At 36.2% G+C, this 16,797-nt stretch overlaps 2 protein-coding genes across 3 annotated transcripts; one reads left to right on the forward strand and one right to left on the reverse strand.

Moving 5' to 3' along the window:
- Positions 1–33: 33 nt before the first annotated feature.
- LOC113667061 (glucose-6-phosphate isomerase) lies at positions 34–14,283 on the forward strand. 2 transcript variants are annotated; one of them, XM_089198982.1, is made up of 25 exons: positions 34–154; positions 1,103–1,331; positions 1,599–3,350; positions 3,528–3,690; positions 4,335–4,425; positions 4,556–4,624; positions 5,031–5,099; positions 5,392–5,442; positions 5,675–5,699; positions 6,336–6,394; positions 7,008–7,154; positions 7,911–7,982; positions 8,250–8,294; positions 9,157–9,210; positions 9,571–9,631; positions 10,122–10,165; positions 10,751–10,786; positions 11,103–11,186; positions 11,312–11,344; positions 11,733–11,862; positions 12,153–12,229; positions 12,316–12,444; positions 13,044–13,119; positions 13,426–13,492; positions 13,714–14,283. In XM_089198982.1, the coding sequence occupies exons 4-25, from the start codon at positions 3,536–3,538 to the stop codon at positions 13,838–13,840; spliced, it is 1,701 nt and encodes a 566-aa protein (XP_089055108.1). In that variant the 5' UTR covers positions 34–154; positions 1,103–1,331; positions 1,599–3,350; positions 3,528–3,535; the 3' UTR covers positions 13,841–14,283. The 2 variants fall into 2 exon arrangements, with proteins under 2 accessions (XP_089055108.1, XP_027038657.2); XM_027182856.2 differs by lacking the exons at positions 34–154; positions 1,103–1,331; positions 1,599–3,350 and having other exon boundaries at positions 3,427–3,690.
- LOC149048232 (contactin-associated protein 1-like) lies at positions 14,173–16,103 on the reverse strand. The gene has a single exon (XM_089199013.1). It carries the CDS (start codon positions 16,074–16,076, stop codon positions 14,979–14,981), a length of 1,098 nt encoding a protein of 365 aa, XP_089055139.1. The 5' UTR covers positions 16,077–16,103; the 3' UTR covers positions 14,173–14,978.
- Positions 16,104–16,797: the final 694 nt, after the last annotated feature.

Consider the following 16,797-nt stretch of genomic DNA (forward strand, 5'->3'; position numbering starts at 1 on the left):
ACCGAAAAGCCGCTAGCAGTTGCGTTTTGTTTTGATATTTGTTTATTTTTACCGTTTGTTTGCTAAGGATGTTGCCAGAGCATTTTAAATTTTGGAAGATGCTATTTTCCTGTGAAATTTTAATGCTCTGATATTTAGAGATCTGGACGAGATGGTAAGATAGCAAAATATTCCATCCCACATAAATAATTTTTATTTTTTTTCGAGATTTTATGATTATATGTTTACTAAGAGACCAATTAATTAAGCAAATATAGAAAAATTAAAGTTTCAGCCATGTGTGTGGTAAACAAGAAAACAAGATCAACTAACACCTCACAGAATATACCGAGCTGCTCTTTTTTCTTCTTATTTCGCGCCGTGAAAAAATTGCTTACTGAGATATAGAGTGAAACGATGAGATGAGCAAAAGATTGACCGCGCCAAGACTAGATTGCATTCACTCAAAAGAGCCTTACCTGAAAATTTTTAGCCAAAATATTTCTATGACGTAAAAACTGTGACCCACTTAAGCTTAATGAGCTCTTTGCAAAATGGTCATCGAAGATTCATGAAGCATTATCGGAGGGACCACATGTACAATTATCATATTTACATGATACTAAAAAGTTCATATGGACGGCTTACATATCATAAAGCCATATACAGCGTGAAACTTGATAATAGTTATTTAAGTCTGCTACAGATTCATTTTCCTCGCAAGAGTAGGTTCCATTCAGACATATGGAGTGTAAACATTGTCAGTTTGTTTCTGTCTTTCAAAACTTTCCTTTTACCGCCGTTGGACATAACTTTTTCAAGCGCAAATGTATCTGTCTCTTTCCGCAAGAAACTACTTATGATTTTCCTTTCTTAGTTCCTGTGGTCGGGGACAGATATTAGACGCATTGTCATTGGAAAAGTCTAGAACAGACGTGTTTATTTTTCCTTGAGTGATAGTTGGTTACGTTTGAGTTCTTCCCGCTTTTGTCCAAATACGAAGCGATCTCCTACTGCGAGATCAAGATGAAAATAGCCAAATGAGACGATTTAGTGTTTTTGACTAACCTAAAGTTTCACATCGGGCCATAAAAATCATTGGCTTAATTGCTTTCATCTGCAGGTCCTGCGAAATGGATGTATCTGGAATGAGCAATAAACACAAACACACCGACAACACTTGCTCCGACTTAGAAGTCACGCGAACAAAAATGTCAAATGAAGATTAATCTCTTTTGCGTGAATCGGCGTCAAAATTCACCTTCAAGTCTTTCTTGAGAGACGACTTTGCAGCTAGTAATCATCTTCTTCAACTTGGTGACAGTAAAGAAATTTAACGAAAAAAAAAACAGGTAACTTTGACCAGTATCAGATGGTGATGTTGATAACTGTTCGGTCTGTAAGAAAAAGTAAACAAAACAGAAATAGAATTAGCAGTTGGGTCCTTTTCAAAACAAAGATTTTTTGTTTAATAAACAACATTCCTGGACTAAAATCTGTGAAATGTTACATTACTGATCTGTTTGTAATCAAAGGTGACAATGTTTACAAAATACACTGATCATATCCGGACATTAGAGAAGTTTAATAACTTTTAATTTTTCTTTTTGTGAATTCAGTGCAGCAAACTGGCTCACCGGCGACGTACAAGTGTGGAAGTATCTTTTTTAGACAACTTTGCATGGGTGTTTTGGGAAAAAATGGCTGAATTAATATAAGCATCTTTGCAAAAACCTTGCTATTCAAAAGTGTAATTATACGGTGATGTTACACTTGAGTGCCAACCATCTAAGTGAAACAACATACAAAAAACTTTAATTTTACCAGTAAAACGATGAGGAAAACCTACATCAGCTAGCGAAATTGTCTACTTCCGGTTTGTCACTCTATGATATTAGGTATGGGTTGCAGACCCTAAGAAACTCTACACTGTTCCACGCACTGTGTTTGCGGGGACGAGTGAAAAAACAGGGCAAGCGAGAAAAGGAAAAGTGAAGATACCAATTGTAAACTGTTGAAAATTTTAAAGTTCTCTTTGTCTATTTTGTTTGCATGTTTTTGCCAAACGGTTTCCCGAAAGAGTGACTTTCAAATTATCACCCTCAAGTTTTTCTAGTCTGTTCAGCTCAGAATGCTTTTTTTTTTAAATCCTCCGCTTTGAATGATTATCGCTTTGATGAAATTTCCTCACTCAACGTCTGAGGTTTAAATGGGTTCAATATGACATTTAATCTCGGAAATCATAATGGAACTGGCTCGGACTTTGCTCTTAAAAAATGGCCCAGAAGAAACAACTTCAATCCTGCCTTTTATCTTAATTATTGGTTGGTAGCGTAGGCGTTTCACCATTAATTACGTAAACGTCTAAGGATTTTATAAGTTTTGACGACTGGACCAAAGAAAAGTACAAACATTACGACGAAAAAACGTTTTGTATAGGAGATAACAGCAAACTTTGATATCTGTAGTTTCTATTCGTCGCAGATCCAGTTCCAGTACATCACTATCACGATGGAACCAATCGTAAAAGTTGAACTCGGCTTCAGACTGCTGCATGTGTAGCTTCAGCATATCTGTTCCCGAGTACGATGGCTGTTCCAATTGATTTTCGAGCTTGCAAGGGAAGGGATTAAAAAAAAGGCGAATAAATGACTCTTGTTTCTAAAAAAAAAAAGGGCGCCTCACTTGTTGACCCTCCCAAACTAAGCTAGACTTTTCTGTTACTCTTTTATCGCACGTTTGCTGTGTAGCCTACTAGCAGGGAAGTGGATTTCTGTTGTTTAGATTCCCTCGATTCGATATCTCTTTATTTCATTTTCTGTTCTATTTCTGATAATTTTTTCAGGGCTCTAAAATCAAACCAATAGAAAAAAATAAATAAGCCAACAACAACAACAACAGATGGCCATTACGTATGCGATCATAAAGTTATCAACAAGTTTCGCGGTATATTCTGAATTTCTCCAACCTTGTTTAAACCTGTTGCTGAGGCCTTTACTCGGATTGCTCTAACAATTATTGTAATAGGATTCTCTGCACGAAGATATTTTATGTTCATACTCTATACAGAAAGTTTTTGGCACGTTAACATTTTTCCCCAGTTTCTCGGGATTTATTTTCTAAGGGTCTTATACTAGGAGTGTCTGGTAGTTTTCTCTTGATTTACGAAGTTCACGGCAAAGTAGAAATTGTATCCCTCTTTGTTAAAGAACAGGTAATAGACGGTCTTCCCCTCTAAACAGCTCTCACCCTCCCCTCCCGTGGAAAAACTAGTTTGAAAAAACAAAACCACCTTACCAATTTTATTTTTCATAGAGAGCGGTTGGTTTAATGCTCATACTAAAGCAGTGGTCACCCGCTCTGAACGTGAGGTAAGAAGTGGTGGTTCAAAGTTTCCAAAGGTTGGTACGTGATGCGTTTGTTACAAGGGACATTACACTACTGTTACATGAGTGAAGTTTCGGCCACTGCGCCTGATAAATTAGTGCTTATATTGGCCCTTTTCAAGAACAATCTCGTGATTACGCATTTCTTTTGAAATTCTGAAGTGATATTGATGAGCAGAGCTTCCAAAGTTGCCAAGATAGACATGGCTACCTCTCTGAAAGAGTGTCCCGAGTTCAGTGCGTTGCAATCACACTATGAAGCTGTCTCCAATCTCCATATGCGAAGCCTCTTTGAGAAGGATCCCGAGAGATTTGATAAATTCAGGTAACATTCCTTCAATATCGAGCTGTTGCTTGTTACATTTGTTTAGATTGGCCTTGATATACATTAACCGTAGCTGTGCAGAGGTATGCGTTCCTGGAATGTTTATTGTTACTTGCGTGATTCAAAGTTCGAATCAGCTGTTTGTAACAATTTGATTATTTTGACAAAATAAAATATCTTTTAAAATATGCGTGACTCCACTAATAGATCACTGAGTTTGCATGTATAATAGATCGACATTTTAGCTTTCATTTGCTTTTAATTAAGTACAAATTCTTTACCAAAGATTCTGAAACAATGACTGTCATCGCTGATTTGACATAATGATGTTGATAGGACAATTTAGAATAAAGATATTAAAACTAGTTTAACTTGCGTGCTGCTTCATTCCTCTGTGTCCCAGTGTATAATGTATGCAGATGTATAAATTAATGAAGCAAAAGAAATTCAGCTGAGGAGGAGCAGGAGCATTTGATGAGCCTGTGTGCATGTGAAGGGGCAAAACAGAAGCCCCACCCATGCCCCCTGCCCCCTCTCACAGGAGAGAGACTGATAGAGCTTGAGTCTGTGATGTTTGCATACAAAACCAAACCTGTTCTCTGAAGTTTGTTCAATTTTGTCACTTTTCCTATGGGCTATTTCAGCGTGCAACTTGACACTCAAGATGGTACCCTGTTGGTCGACTATTCCAAAAATATTATCACTGAGGAGACCATGAAACTTCTTATGAATCTGGTATGTCAATGATATGGCTATAAAGATATCAGGTTTTTATTCTTTTCTGTGAAAGAATGGGCTTTGAAGAAATCATCAGCAGTTTTTTTAAATTGAAAAAGTTACAAGGGTGTAATTTTTCTTGCCACAGGCAAAAGCTAGAGGAATAGAAAGTGCACGTGAGAAGATGTTTTCTGGAGAAAAAATTAATTTTACTGAGGTATGTTTTCAATGGTATTTTGCTTTATAAAAGAGATATATTTCAAGGTGGCACAAAGATAATTGAACAATCTTTCCAAGAGTATTCTTTTGTATCCATTTGTACCTCGGGCCATGGATGTTGAAAGGGGAGATATAGTTATCCTCATGATAAATCTCTATCCAATGAATAAAGGGATACATTTTGTTAACAGTTATCTGCTGTGTAGTGATTTATCTGTTGCATAGCGTCATGCACTGTTTGAACTGGGTCCTGGGTGGAAAAGTCTCTCATACTAAACTGGCCACAGCTTGGTTCTAATCCTCTTCATTCAGAACCCAATTAGCTAAGTTGTAAGCCACTGCCCCTCCTATGTGTGTCACTAAACTGAGCATTGACTAAATTTGATGTGTTTTTTTTTTTTCAGAACCGAGCAGTTCTCCATATAGCTCTTCGAAACCGTTCCAATAAACCAATTACTGTGGATGGAAAGAATGTAAGTTTGCTTGTAGCAGACAAACAGTGTAAAATCTAAAATACTACAGCTAATTTCTTCAAATTGAGAGACTGGTTATGAATTAAACTGGTGTAACTTGGAGAAGTTTTGAATTATACACATTATATTTAATTTTGCAACTGTTATAGTGTTTTTTTATGCAATTGTCCAAATATATAAAGGATGTATGTAGCTCAATTAAGGGGGGTAGTAGGAATTTAATCTGGTCACCTAAGCTCTTCCTTGACTCCATAAATTTCATTTTACTCTTATTATTATTTTTTTTTAATAGGTAATGGATGATGTGAATGCAGTTCTTAACCAGATGAGGAGCTTCACTGAGGTAGGCTTGAGTTAACAACAGTCTGGTGCTAAATTAGACTTCTATACTTAAAGTTCATGATTTTCTGTTAATTAAAATTCATTTTTATGTTTGATTTATAGTTTTAATTTATTGTAAATATGCACTTTTATCATGTTAGTAAAGAACTTGTTATTAATCAAAATCACTAATTAGTAACTATTTTTTTGCACAATCTGTTATAACTTCTTAAAGTAGAATTTTGGTTTTGCAGGCTGTAAGGAATGGCACTTGGAAAGGTAAATGAAAACATTTTTTCAGTCAATCATTATAATAAAATATTTAAAGATATTAACCAATAAATTAGTATTTTTGTAATGACAGAATGAAAGTTATTTTGATGAGGATCTACAAGACAATATATTTTGATCTCCAAAGAAAAGGGGCTGATGCAAATAAAACTGATTTGAAATATAAAAGATGGAAAAAAAACTGTAAATTTACTTACATGCATTTGAGATGCTGTGATTAATTTCACCTTTTAACCTAAAGAGTGACTAGCATCTAAATTCTCCCTACAATATCACCCCTGAATCAAACATTAAGGTCATGAGAATAAGGGAAATGATCACCAAATTGAAGAACCTCTTGATTGTTAAACAAATTCTCCTTATGACAGCACCTTAAAAAATTTGTAGAGAACAGTATGGACTGAGATAAAGCATACTGATGTTGGGGATTAAAGGATTAATACTTTTTTGTTTCTTCTTTTCTCTAGTGAGATTTCTTGATTATTTAAGCATATCTAAGTACAGCTCTTCTCCTCTAAGATTTGAGATATTTAATATGTTTTATGATAGACAGTTTCAATTTAGTGTTGCCTCCATTTTCTTAATATTTATTTTTAAGAAAGTCTTCATTTCCTTTCTTTTAAGGTCATACTGGAAAAACGATAACAGATGTCGTGAATATTGGAATTGGAGGATCAGACCTGGTAAACATGCAATTTTTGTTCATGAAAGGCAATGCTATACATAATATATAGTATTCACAATTGTGATATAGAAAAGTTTTCACAAAAATAGAGTAAAGGTGTTCTGCAAAAAATAATTATAGCAGTTTACTGTGTTTCAAGTAATAAAGTAATATTTGCTGTAAGCTAGACAAAAACAAACAGTCAAATAGTTTACTGTGTAGTTGATAATTAAATCAACAATAAACATGTAAGTATTATAAAACTTAAAAAATACAGGTATAGACAAATAGGTATCTTTTATCAATTAATAAAAAAAGGTGTAGCAGGTTTTCTCTAACTAGTTTCACATGGGAAAGTAGCCAGATTAATTTAAATATGGAATAATTATTCAGGAATGTGTTAAAAGGGGTTCACCTTTGGTTGATAATATGAATTTTTGATAAATAACGTATTAAGTTAAGTTTCAATGTTGTTCATTTACGATTACATAGGGTTGATTATATTGAAGTTATTGATATATACCTTTTTGTTATTAGAGTTGCAAATTTTTATGGTGTTGAGCTCTATGTGGATAGAACATACAGATACATATTCTCTATAGATACTAGCGGTTATTTTAATTTATCTGTAGGGACCACTGATGGTGACTGAAGCCTTGAAACCTTATGGCAAAAAAGGGCTCAGTGTCCATTTTGTCTCCAATATTGATGGAACCCACCTGGCCAAGACTGTGGCAACTCTCAATCCAGAAACTACGTTGTTCATTGTAGCATCAAAGGTATATGCAACTGAAACTCAATATTTTATTTTTCCAAATTTTATGACCTTTTATATTTAGTCATAATTTGTTATCAGCTGGAAAATGAAAAGCTTAATTTTCTTTGTCACATACTAGCTAGTCTTTTAAGATCTGTGTCAAACCATCAAGGTTGGCATACACTGGGTACACTTTATTTTGTTCAAATTTACTTTGCTCTAGGGTTTTGTCTATTTCCTGTACCTTCATTTGATAGGTCTTAATTAAGCTTTGACTGTCTCTCCTTCACTACCAGCAAAATTTCATTAACAGAATGGTAAGGTTTGTCTCAGACAAACTTTGAAATATAAGCACTCTAATTTATTATAATTACTTTGTTTTACTGGGAGTTGAACAAGGGGTTGAGATACTGAAAAGTTGGTTGATAACTCTTAACATCTTCCAAAGAAATTGATTTCCAGTTGTAGCCTCAGTCTATTTGATTAACCCTTTGGCTGGTAAGAGTGACTAGCATTAAATTTCTCCTTACATTATCCAGTAACAGAGGGAACTATTGCCAATTAAAGAAGCTCTTGACTGTTAAACAAATTCTCCTTGTCAGTACCTCAGGAAAAGTATAGAGAACAGGGTGGAGAATTTCAATACTGATGTCAGGGTGTAAAGGGTTTAATAACTCCTGCAGCCACCTTATTGTGGATATCATAGAGTTTCTTTTAGAGTTATTCACATACAGCTACTGTAAGTCAGAAGTTGAGAATGGTAATTTTTTTTCTACAGACATTCACCACCATAGAGACCATTACAAATGCAAAATCAGCAAGGGACTGGTTGCTGAAAGAGTTGAAGGATGTATGTTTGCCTTGCCCTTTTATAAAATTATTTAGATTTCTATTTATATCCACCTATGATTAATACTTGAGAGCAGCACAGATGTTGTTTAGCCTCTATACTGGCATCTGGAAGTCAATATTTGGTTCTATATAATTTTTGTCGATGACATCAAAGTGTAATCAAAAAGCAGGTTTTTCTTATTAACATTTTTAAGAACAGCCTATACTTAATGTTTGATCAGGTCATGTGGGTGTTAATGACTTTGTACTTTCCATCTGTTGATAGAATTCAGCGGTAGCGAAGCATTTCATTGCTCTTTCTACAAATGAGGTATGGATGAATAAATTTTGGTGTCTATTTAGTTAATTCTCATTACATTTTGAGATTTAGCATAGGTAGCAAAAGACATGTTTTCATATTCAAGTAATTATTACCCTCATGGGGTATTTACCTTTAATCGTAGCTGGCAGAGTATACTTACTGTTCAATTCTTAATTTGTATCAATTATTTGGTAAAACTGTTGGAAAAAGACTAATTCGTTAACATGAACTAGTTGCCCAGCAATTCTTCTCTAATTAATTGTAAAGATAATGATAATGCCCTTAGTTTTGCATGCAATTTCTACACCTCAGTGTCTATAAAAATATAATCTTTTGAGAGCACATTCGCCTCTAATAGTGGTTTTAATTTTAGTGAGAAAAGGAGAGTAATGATCCTTACCTCCTTGAGTGGAATTCTCATTCAGAGCAATCCAGTGTAGATTATCCAACTCCCTCCTCCTTAGGAAATTGAATATTAAGTTTAAGAATGTAAGCTGTTTCCTCATCCCAGTCTCTCTAGCTTGCTTACCCTGATGGGGAACTGGGTTGAGGAGATAGGTCACATTTTTGAGTTGCTGAAGATGGGCCTAACATCATAGCAAAAGCACATTTCGAACCATTCCCTTCCCAAGATCCAAATATCAATTATCTGCGCAATGTTTGGGATAGATTTCTTATTATTTAGCCCTGAAATTTTTATTTTTTTTCATAACCTCTCCTTTCAATAATGTAAGGAAAAATTCCTTGTTGGTCACTCCTGGGATTGAATGAGCTCGGAAAGTGATGCAGCAATAACTCTCCCTAGAATTTTGCCTGTCTTGTTCAAACTTGAGATTAGGGCCTAGATTATTAGCCCTTTTTTTTTCCACAGGTGGAAGTCACTAAATTTGGAATAGACAAGAAAAACATGTTTGCATTTTGGGATGTAAGTACAACTTTTATATGTATGTATTTAACCCTTGAACTCCCAAGATCTGATTGTTAATTCTCCCTGCTAACTGCTACACATTTTCTTGTAAATTGATTATGAGAATTTGGTGTTCAATCTAGGTTATATCTTGAACCTGATAGGTTTGAGTATTCTCATTTCCTGTTTGCTAGATAATGCATGGATACTGTAGGGAAAAGTTACATGTTAATCACTTGTGGGAGTTAAAGAGTTAAAAACTTTGATTATCTTCCTTGGAAAGAGGTTGGGTGGTTGAAGGTTTTAGAAAACAGGAGACATGACTATTTCCTAATAATTAAGTGATCTATATTTCACTTTCATTTGTTTCCTTTTCAGTGGGTTGGAGGACGATATTCTCTTTGGTCTGCCATTGGAATGTCAATTGCTGTTTACATTGGTATAAATCTGACTTCAGTGAATCATTATTATTTTTGATCCATAAGTGAATTGATCAATTCATTAGTAACTTGATCCATCATTGTTAATTCAGGTGGTCAATCAGTCTGTTGGTCAGTGACAGTCAGTCAGTCAGTCATATTAGGTGGTCAGTCAATTTGCCAGTTAGCTGCTCAATCAAGCATTTAATCAGTTAATATCAAGCAATCCACTATATCAACCAAGAAATGATCAAATAATCAATAACTTAATGATTTGTTCAGTTAGTTGGTTGTTCAGTTAGTTGGTTGGTCAGTGGGCTGGTCACGATCTGTCAGTCAGTCAATCAATTATATGCCATTAGTCAGTCAGTTTAGTTTCATACTTTCTCTGCAATAAATTATTGCTTTATTTATATTACTGTATACCTATTCAAGCCTTATTATTTTAAACAACAAAAGTGGATGCCTTTCAGCATGAGTAGTGATAGCTTTTTTATTTGTTTGTGGTAGGAATGGATAACTTTGAAGCCCTTCTTGCTGGGGCTCATGCTATGGTTAGTACAATTAGGTGGTCAGAATGAACTCTTTTGTTCCTAAGATCTGATTTTTAGTTTTCCCCTCCTGTAGCTACGCATTTGCTTGTAAATTTGTTAGTAGAATGTGGTATTAAATCAAAATAACAACCTCTACCTGATGAGTTTGAGCATTATCGTTACCTGTTTGTTGGATAATATATGGATGTTGTAAGGAGAAATTACATGTTAATCACTCCTGGGAGTTAAAGGCTTAAGCAAGGAGCTAAAGAACTAATCAAACATAAAAGACAAGAGTGAGAGAAGAGATTTAAAAAATAGCCTGCAGAGCAGGTGTGATTTTGGTGAGCAAGTGCTCAATATTTTCTAGGTGGAAATCATACCTACCATCTTTAATTTTTACTGCAGAAGCATAAGGCAGAGGAGAAAATGAAAGAAATTTGTGCCAAGGGGGTGAGCAATTAGTTAAAGGGAGGAGAGGGAAGGGGTGGGTCGATAGAAATCAAAACAAAAATCAACTTTTTACACCACTGTTACTGACCACTACTTTATGACAAAATGCCTCACAATATTTAATCTACTACACTACAATGTTTTTTTTTGTAGGATAATCACTTTTGTTCCACTCCTTTGGAGAAAAATGTAAGTATCCAATTTAAAGCACAGAATTATTTTTGGAGTTTCAAATTTACATTTATCTGGTGCAGTGATTGTGGCTCAAGGAGGGGATGGCATTTATGATACTAGAGGGGATGGAAGAATATGTGAACTTATCAGGTAGTATTACATATTATTGAAAAATTCTCATGATATTACTATTCATGTTATTTGCCCTCATCTGAGCTATTACATTTTGGATAAACAATTTGTGGGTGTTCTTTTCTAGTTAAAAGTTGTTTATCAACGTGTAAAAAATTTCCATTTTTTATTTATTTATTTTTTACCATTTTGGAAACAGATTCCAGTAATCCTGGGAATGCTAGGAGTTTGGTACAACAACTTCTTTGGTGCTCAGACACATGGCCTTTTTCCATATGATCAGGTGAGCACCTACTACCACTAAACTTCCCGTTTTCGTTTAAACTTCTTTACCTGTATACCCTTAAATAGTCTTAAATAACAGATTCACGTTAATTATCCTCAACGCTGCTTTGTTTGGGTTTTCAGTACATGCACCGTTTTGCAGCCTATTTTCAGCAGGTAAGAGTGGATGATAAACCAGTGTGTTTTCTCTTTAAGTATCTGGAGCAATCCGAAATTGTTTTACTCTAGTTTCGCTTAACTTAGTAATTTTTTTAAAAAACGCGCACCACCCTTTCAATTGAAAAAATTCCAGACAAAGTCAGTTGTGACCTGTTCTTCACTTATGTTTTCCCTCGCCTATGACCATCCTTGTGTCTTTATTTTAAGTTATTCTCATAGGCTTCATACAAATATATACCTTTGATCTGATTGTCTGGTAAGTTTACTTTAAATTTGGTTTAAGGGTACTTGGGAAAAAATAGCCCAAGCTTTCTTTTTTTTGAGCCGGTTTCTTTCCATAACACTTTGAAGAAGACAGGCATCTATTTTGACTTTTTTTTATCAGGGTGACATGGAATCCAATGGAAAGTATGTCACACGTAGTGGTGCGCATGTCAACTACTCCACCGGACCCATTGTGTGGGGAGAGCCTGGGACTAACGGGCAACACGCATTCTATCAGCTTATCCATCAAGGTAAATTACACCATGTTACGTATTTTGATAATGTTATTCAAGAGACGTAGTGATGTATTTTATGCTTACGATGGTACTGTTTGGTTGGCGAGGTCAGGTCTGGGTTGTGTTCATGAATGTGGGTGAGACACTTTACTTCCATGCTGCCACGAGTTTGTTGTAGTTTTTGATTCGTTTGTTTTATTTTTTTTGATTTCGTTGAATAATATTTTGTGGTTTCTCACACGTCAAATGTACTTATGATACGCATGATTTTTTCGCTCTCAAATTTTGTTCGCTTTCCTCTGTAGGAACAAAGATTATTCCAGCAGATTTCTTGGCTCCTGTTGAGACTCAGAATCCTATAAGTGGTGGATTGCATCACAAGGTACGATTGTTCATATGGCGGTTATCTTAAGCAAAAGACGCGCAATATCTCCGCTGTCTTGTAAACCGCTGTCTGTTCTGTTATAGATTCTTGTGGCTAATTTTCTGGCTCAACCAGAAGCTCTAATGAAAGGGAAGACAAGCGACGAGGCTCGTGCTGAGCTGGAGAAGAGTGGAAAGTCTGGAGATACATTGGAGAAGATTTTACCCCACAAGGTACATCACATAGTATTATGCCTCTCAAGCACACGTTGTGTAACGAAAAGGGTGGGTTCTGCAAATTGTGTCCCTTTTTCTATCTCTACATCAGCCAGTTTTCCGCTTTCCCCTGGGATTGCAAAAATTACCAAATGAGTGAGTCTGAAATGTGCAGCCAACCGCGGTCTTCTAGCGTTAAACTTTTACACCATCATATCAGCGTGCATATTCTCCATACTATTCTCTATACATTTCCCAAGGTGCTGACAAGGAGAATTTGTTTAACAATCAAGAGCTGATTCAGTTAATGATCGTTTCCTTTATTCTCATGACTTTAATGTGTGATTCAGGTGTGATATTGTTAGGGGAAATTAGAAGCTAGTCACTTTTAGGGGTCAGAGGGTTTAAAAAAGAACTACTAGGACGCCTTCATGATCAGGGGATTAGATAGAACTCTCTCCTTCTTTTTTTTTTTTTTTTTTTTTTTTTTTTTTTTACTCTATTCAGTGTAATTTCTAAATTGCCGAATGTTTTGATTGAACAATTTTAACAGATCTCGATTCTTAATGATTGTTTCCACCCGAAATAAACTATTCACGTCTCTGTTTGCATTACAGGTGTTTATGGGTAACAAACCCACTAATTCCATTCTGTTCCAAAAACTGACTCCATCCATTCTTGGTGCCTTGCTTGGTGAGTTATATGTTCCAGTAGTGATTTGCTCCTATAGTTTAAGTTATCTTTTCCCTGAGATGCATGGTTTAAATATCATGTGATTGTGAGAGCTATTTTCCGTCTATACTTTCAAAGTGACCGAGTGCGAGTAAGACACGCGGCAGTGATCAGACACACGAAACTTGTGGCTCTCACGGGCCAGCCTAAATTACTTACTTTACGTCCTGCGAAAATTTGTTAAGTGAATTAATGAAAGACAGTAACGTGCTTTTAAAATGAAGTAAGCGAATACTGACTCGATTTCTTACTTCTCTTTTTCTACAGCCATGTATGAACACAAGATATTTTGTCAGGGAGTAGTTTGGGATATAAACTCCTTTGACCAGTGGGGGTAGGTAGCTTACTTGTCTTTGTACCGGGCGAGCGAGCGAATTACTACAAACGCGACAATTATACGCGAGGAAATAAGCAGAAATTGGTGTCTGTAGTTTATGCTTCATCGGTATCCAGAAAAACTCCCGTGTAAGGAAAAGCAAGTGGGAAAGTTCTCCTTATGACATTTTGTTTAGTGAACAGTAAGGAGAATAAATAATTGAATTTTTTTTCTTACAGAGTTGAATTAGGCAAACAGCTTGCTAAAGCAATTCAGCCGGAGTTGGAGGGCCCTGAACCTGTGACGTCACACGATTCTTCGACCAATGGTCTTATTAACTACATAAAAAAACACTCCACCAAGTAATGCTGGCTTGGAAGGAATGTCAGCCAGGGCTCAATTGTTTGTATTTAAGTTGCAGTTAGCGATGGAGAATGTCATGCATGAAATTTTTATGAACCTGCAAAGTAAATAACGTGAATCTTAGAATTGCTCAAAGCACTGCAGTAGCTATCTCAATGGTGTAGTCGCTAGACCACGCGTCTCACTTCGTCCACTTTGTTTGCATGTTCAATTCAATTTTAGCGCGAGTGTTGAGTGGTGCCTCGAGGCTTCTGGTAGATCACAAGGGACAAGACACAGGAACTTCTTAGCAAGTTTCAACATATTCATTGATAGATTACAAGTGGACACTATAGTTGACGTGCAAACTAGGCAAGTTATATAATTTTGGCGAAGCCGTTGAAGCCTACAAGCTGTGGAAAGTTGCAACGTATAAGTTGTGAAATTGAAAAAAATGAGACTCTAAAGTTTCGTAAAGTAGTTAAAGTTGTTATTTCTGTTAGACCGCAAATAAAACTACAGTCATTCACGTTAAAGCCTTTTAAGTAAAACGTTGTTATCAAGAACTTTTTGAAGTTCTTGCTAACAACGTTTTACCCTGCCTATACTGACTAAAGGAACATGTATTCTTAAAATGTTCTGAAGACGTTTTTTAGTTTTTGACGAACTTAGCTTCGGGAAACACTCTAATCTATATATGAATTGAAACGTAAATGCCCTTTCATAGCATTTAACTTTTGCGAGGTGTGCCACAATCTTAGGAGGACGCCGCTTAGTAGAGCTGACTGGTCAACTCCACGGTCCGTAACAAAGCACTCCCAGAAACTGTCGTTAATATAGGAAATTGAGGCGGAAGGTGAGATGAGTTTCTCTCACAACTCCATAAACTATTTAGGTAAATTGGAATACACTTAAAATGAAAAAAAAAATAGAAAAAATAAAATAAAAAAAAAACAGAGTGGTTACTTCACACAATAGAACCATGTACTTAAGTATCGAGTGAATTTACTCATGTCAGAAAGGAATATATCTGAAATCAATACTCTCTCTAATACTGTTTCACGCACAGTCTAACTTAAAAGCTAAACTTTCAACAAAATTTAAAGTTAGTTTGACTAACTGTTTTTTCTTTTTTTTCTTTTACTGCTTTCATGTTAACTGCTCATGCTATTCCATAGCATTTAAGTTTTCCCAGAGTGTGATATCCTTCTTCTGATTCATCACCTGTGTCACCAAACCTGAGCTGTTTGATTGGTAGATGTGTCTTTTCAGTGAGCAGACCGCTGTCTTCACGCCATCCAAAGTCATTCTTATCACAATTACATGGATAACTGGGGTTTGCACAGGAGTTAGTCATCCCGCATGCGCACTTACCACTTCCAGGTGATGCTCCACCCCAGGTCGTCATTTTAGTGGAGTTTCGTGACACCCACCATGCTTGTTCAACTCCTCTCCTTCCTATCAGCGTTGACCCATAACATTCATACTTGATAAACTGTTCACACTGTGAGGAGACACTAGTGAGACTCGCCAGCTGAGACAAACTCGCTCCGGTGTAATGAATGTCTCGTGAATAACAGCCTTGAGACTCACATCCTTTCACATGTGTTCTACTTTCACTGTCGTGACTAATAACAGTCACGCCAACTCCATTCTTGTCAGTCATGTCACAATATACCGTGAAAGGTGCCAATCTCCCTTCGCCATCTGGATCAATGACGTAATTTGCGTTTGCGCTACTGAAGTATTTTCTTATCACAGAACAAGACGAAGTAATAGGAAGGTTGATTTTAACTTTGGCTTCTATTGTTGTCAAAGCATTAGTCGCTCTGCAGGTGTAATTTCCTTGGTGTGATTTCCTGATAACCAGAGTTCCATTTTGTAGAACATTAGACTCCACAGGAAGAGAAGACATGCCATCCTTTGTCCAAGTGATTGTAGTTCTCAGGTCACTCTCGGCCGTACATGGCACATAAAGAGGAGGATACAGAGTCACCTCCTGAGGAGGACGCACTTTGAACTTCAGAGGAGTAAATACCACGAGATGAGCAGTGTATGTCGCTGATCCCAAAGTATTCTCTGCCTTACAGATAAATATTCCACTGTCCTCTCTCGCTAAACTATGGATTTTTAACGTTCCATTCCTCACTTCAGTCCTATCTTTCGGCAGACTACCCACTGACTTAGACCACGTGATGCTTGGCCGCGGCTGACCATCAGCATTGCAGGCAATAGTGACGTTTTGTTTCTCTTCAGCCATTAATCGGCTTGATGATAACCTAAGTTTAGGGACGACTGTGGAAAAGAAAACGCAGATATAATTCCTTTATCAAGAATCGTTAACACTGGAAACTGTAGTGTCATAGTTTAGCTACATAACACCCAATTTCAAACCTTAATTACAGTCAAATGAGAAAAAAAGTCAATTTCTTTTTAAGGATTTTAAGGATTAAGGACCAGTGGGGGTAGGTAGCTTTCTTGTCTTTGTACTGGGCGAGCGAGTGAATTACTACAAACGCGACAATTATACACGAGGAAATAAGCAGAAATTGGTGTCTGTGGTTTATCGTTCATCGATATCCAGAAAAACTGCTGTGTGAGGAATGGCAAATAGGAAAGTTCTCCTTATGACATTTTGTTTAGTGAACAGTTAGGAGAATAAATAGTTCAGTTTTCTTTTTCTGAATTTTTTTTCTTACAGAGTTGAATTAGGCAAACAGCTTGCTAAAGCAATTCAGCCGGAGTTGGAGGGCCCTGAACCTGTGACGTCACACGATTCTTCAACAAATGGTCTTATTAACTACATAAAAAAACACTCCACCAAGTAATGCTGGCTTGGAAGGAATGTCAGCCAGGGCTCAATTGTTTGTATTTAAGTTGCAGTTAGCGATGGGGAATGTCATGCATGAAATTTTTATGAACCTGAAAAGTAAATTACTGCTCAAAGCACTGCAGTAGTTATCTGAATGGTGTAGTCGCTG

This window comes from Pocillopora damicornis, chromosome 3, assembly GCF_964200805.1.
Source record: "Pocillopora damicornis chromosome 3, jaPocDami1.2, whole genome shotgun sequence".
Classification (NCBI taxonomy): domain Eukaryota; kingdom Metazoa; phylum Cnidaria; class Anthozoa; order Scleractinia; family Pocilloporidae; genus Pocillopora; species Pocillopora damicornis.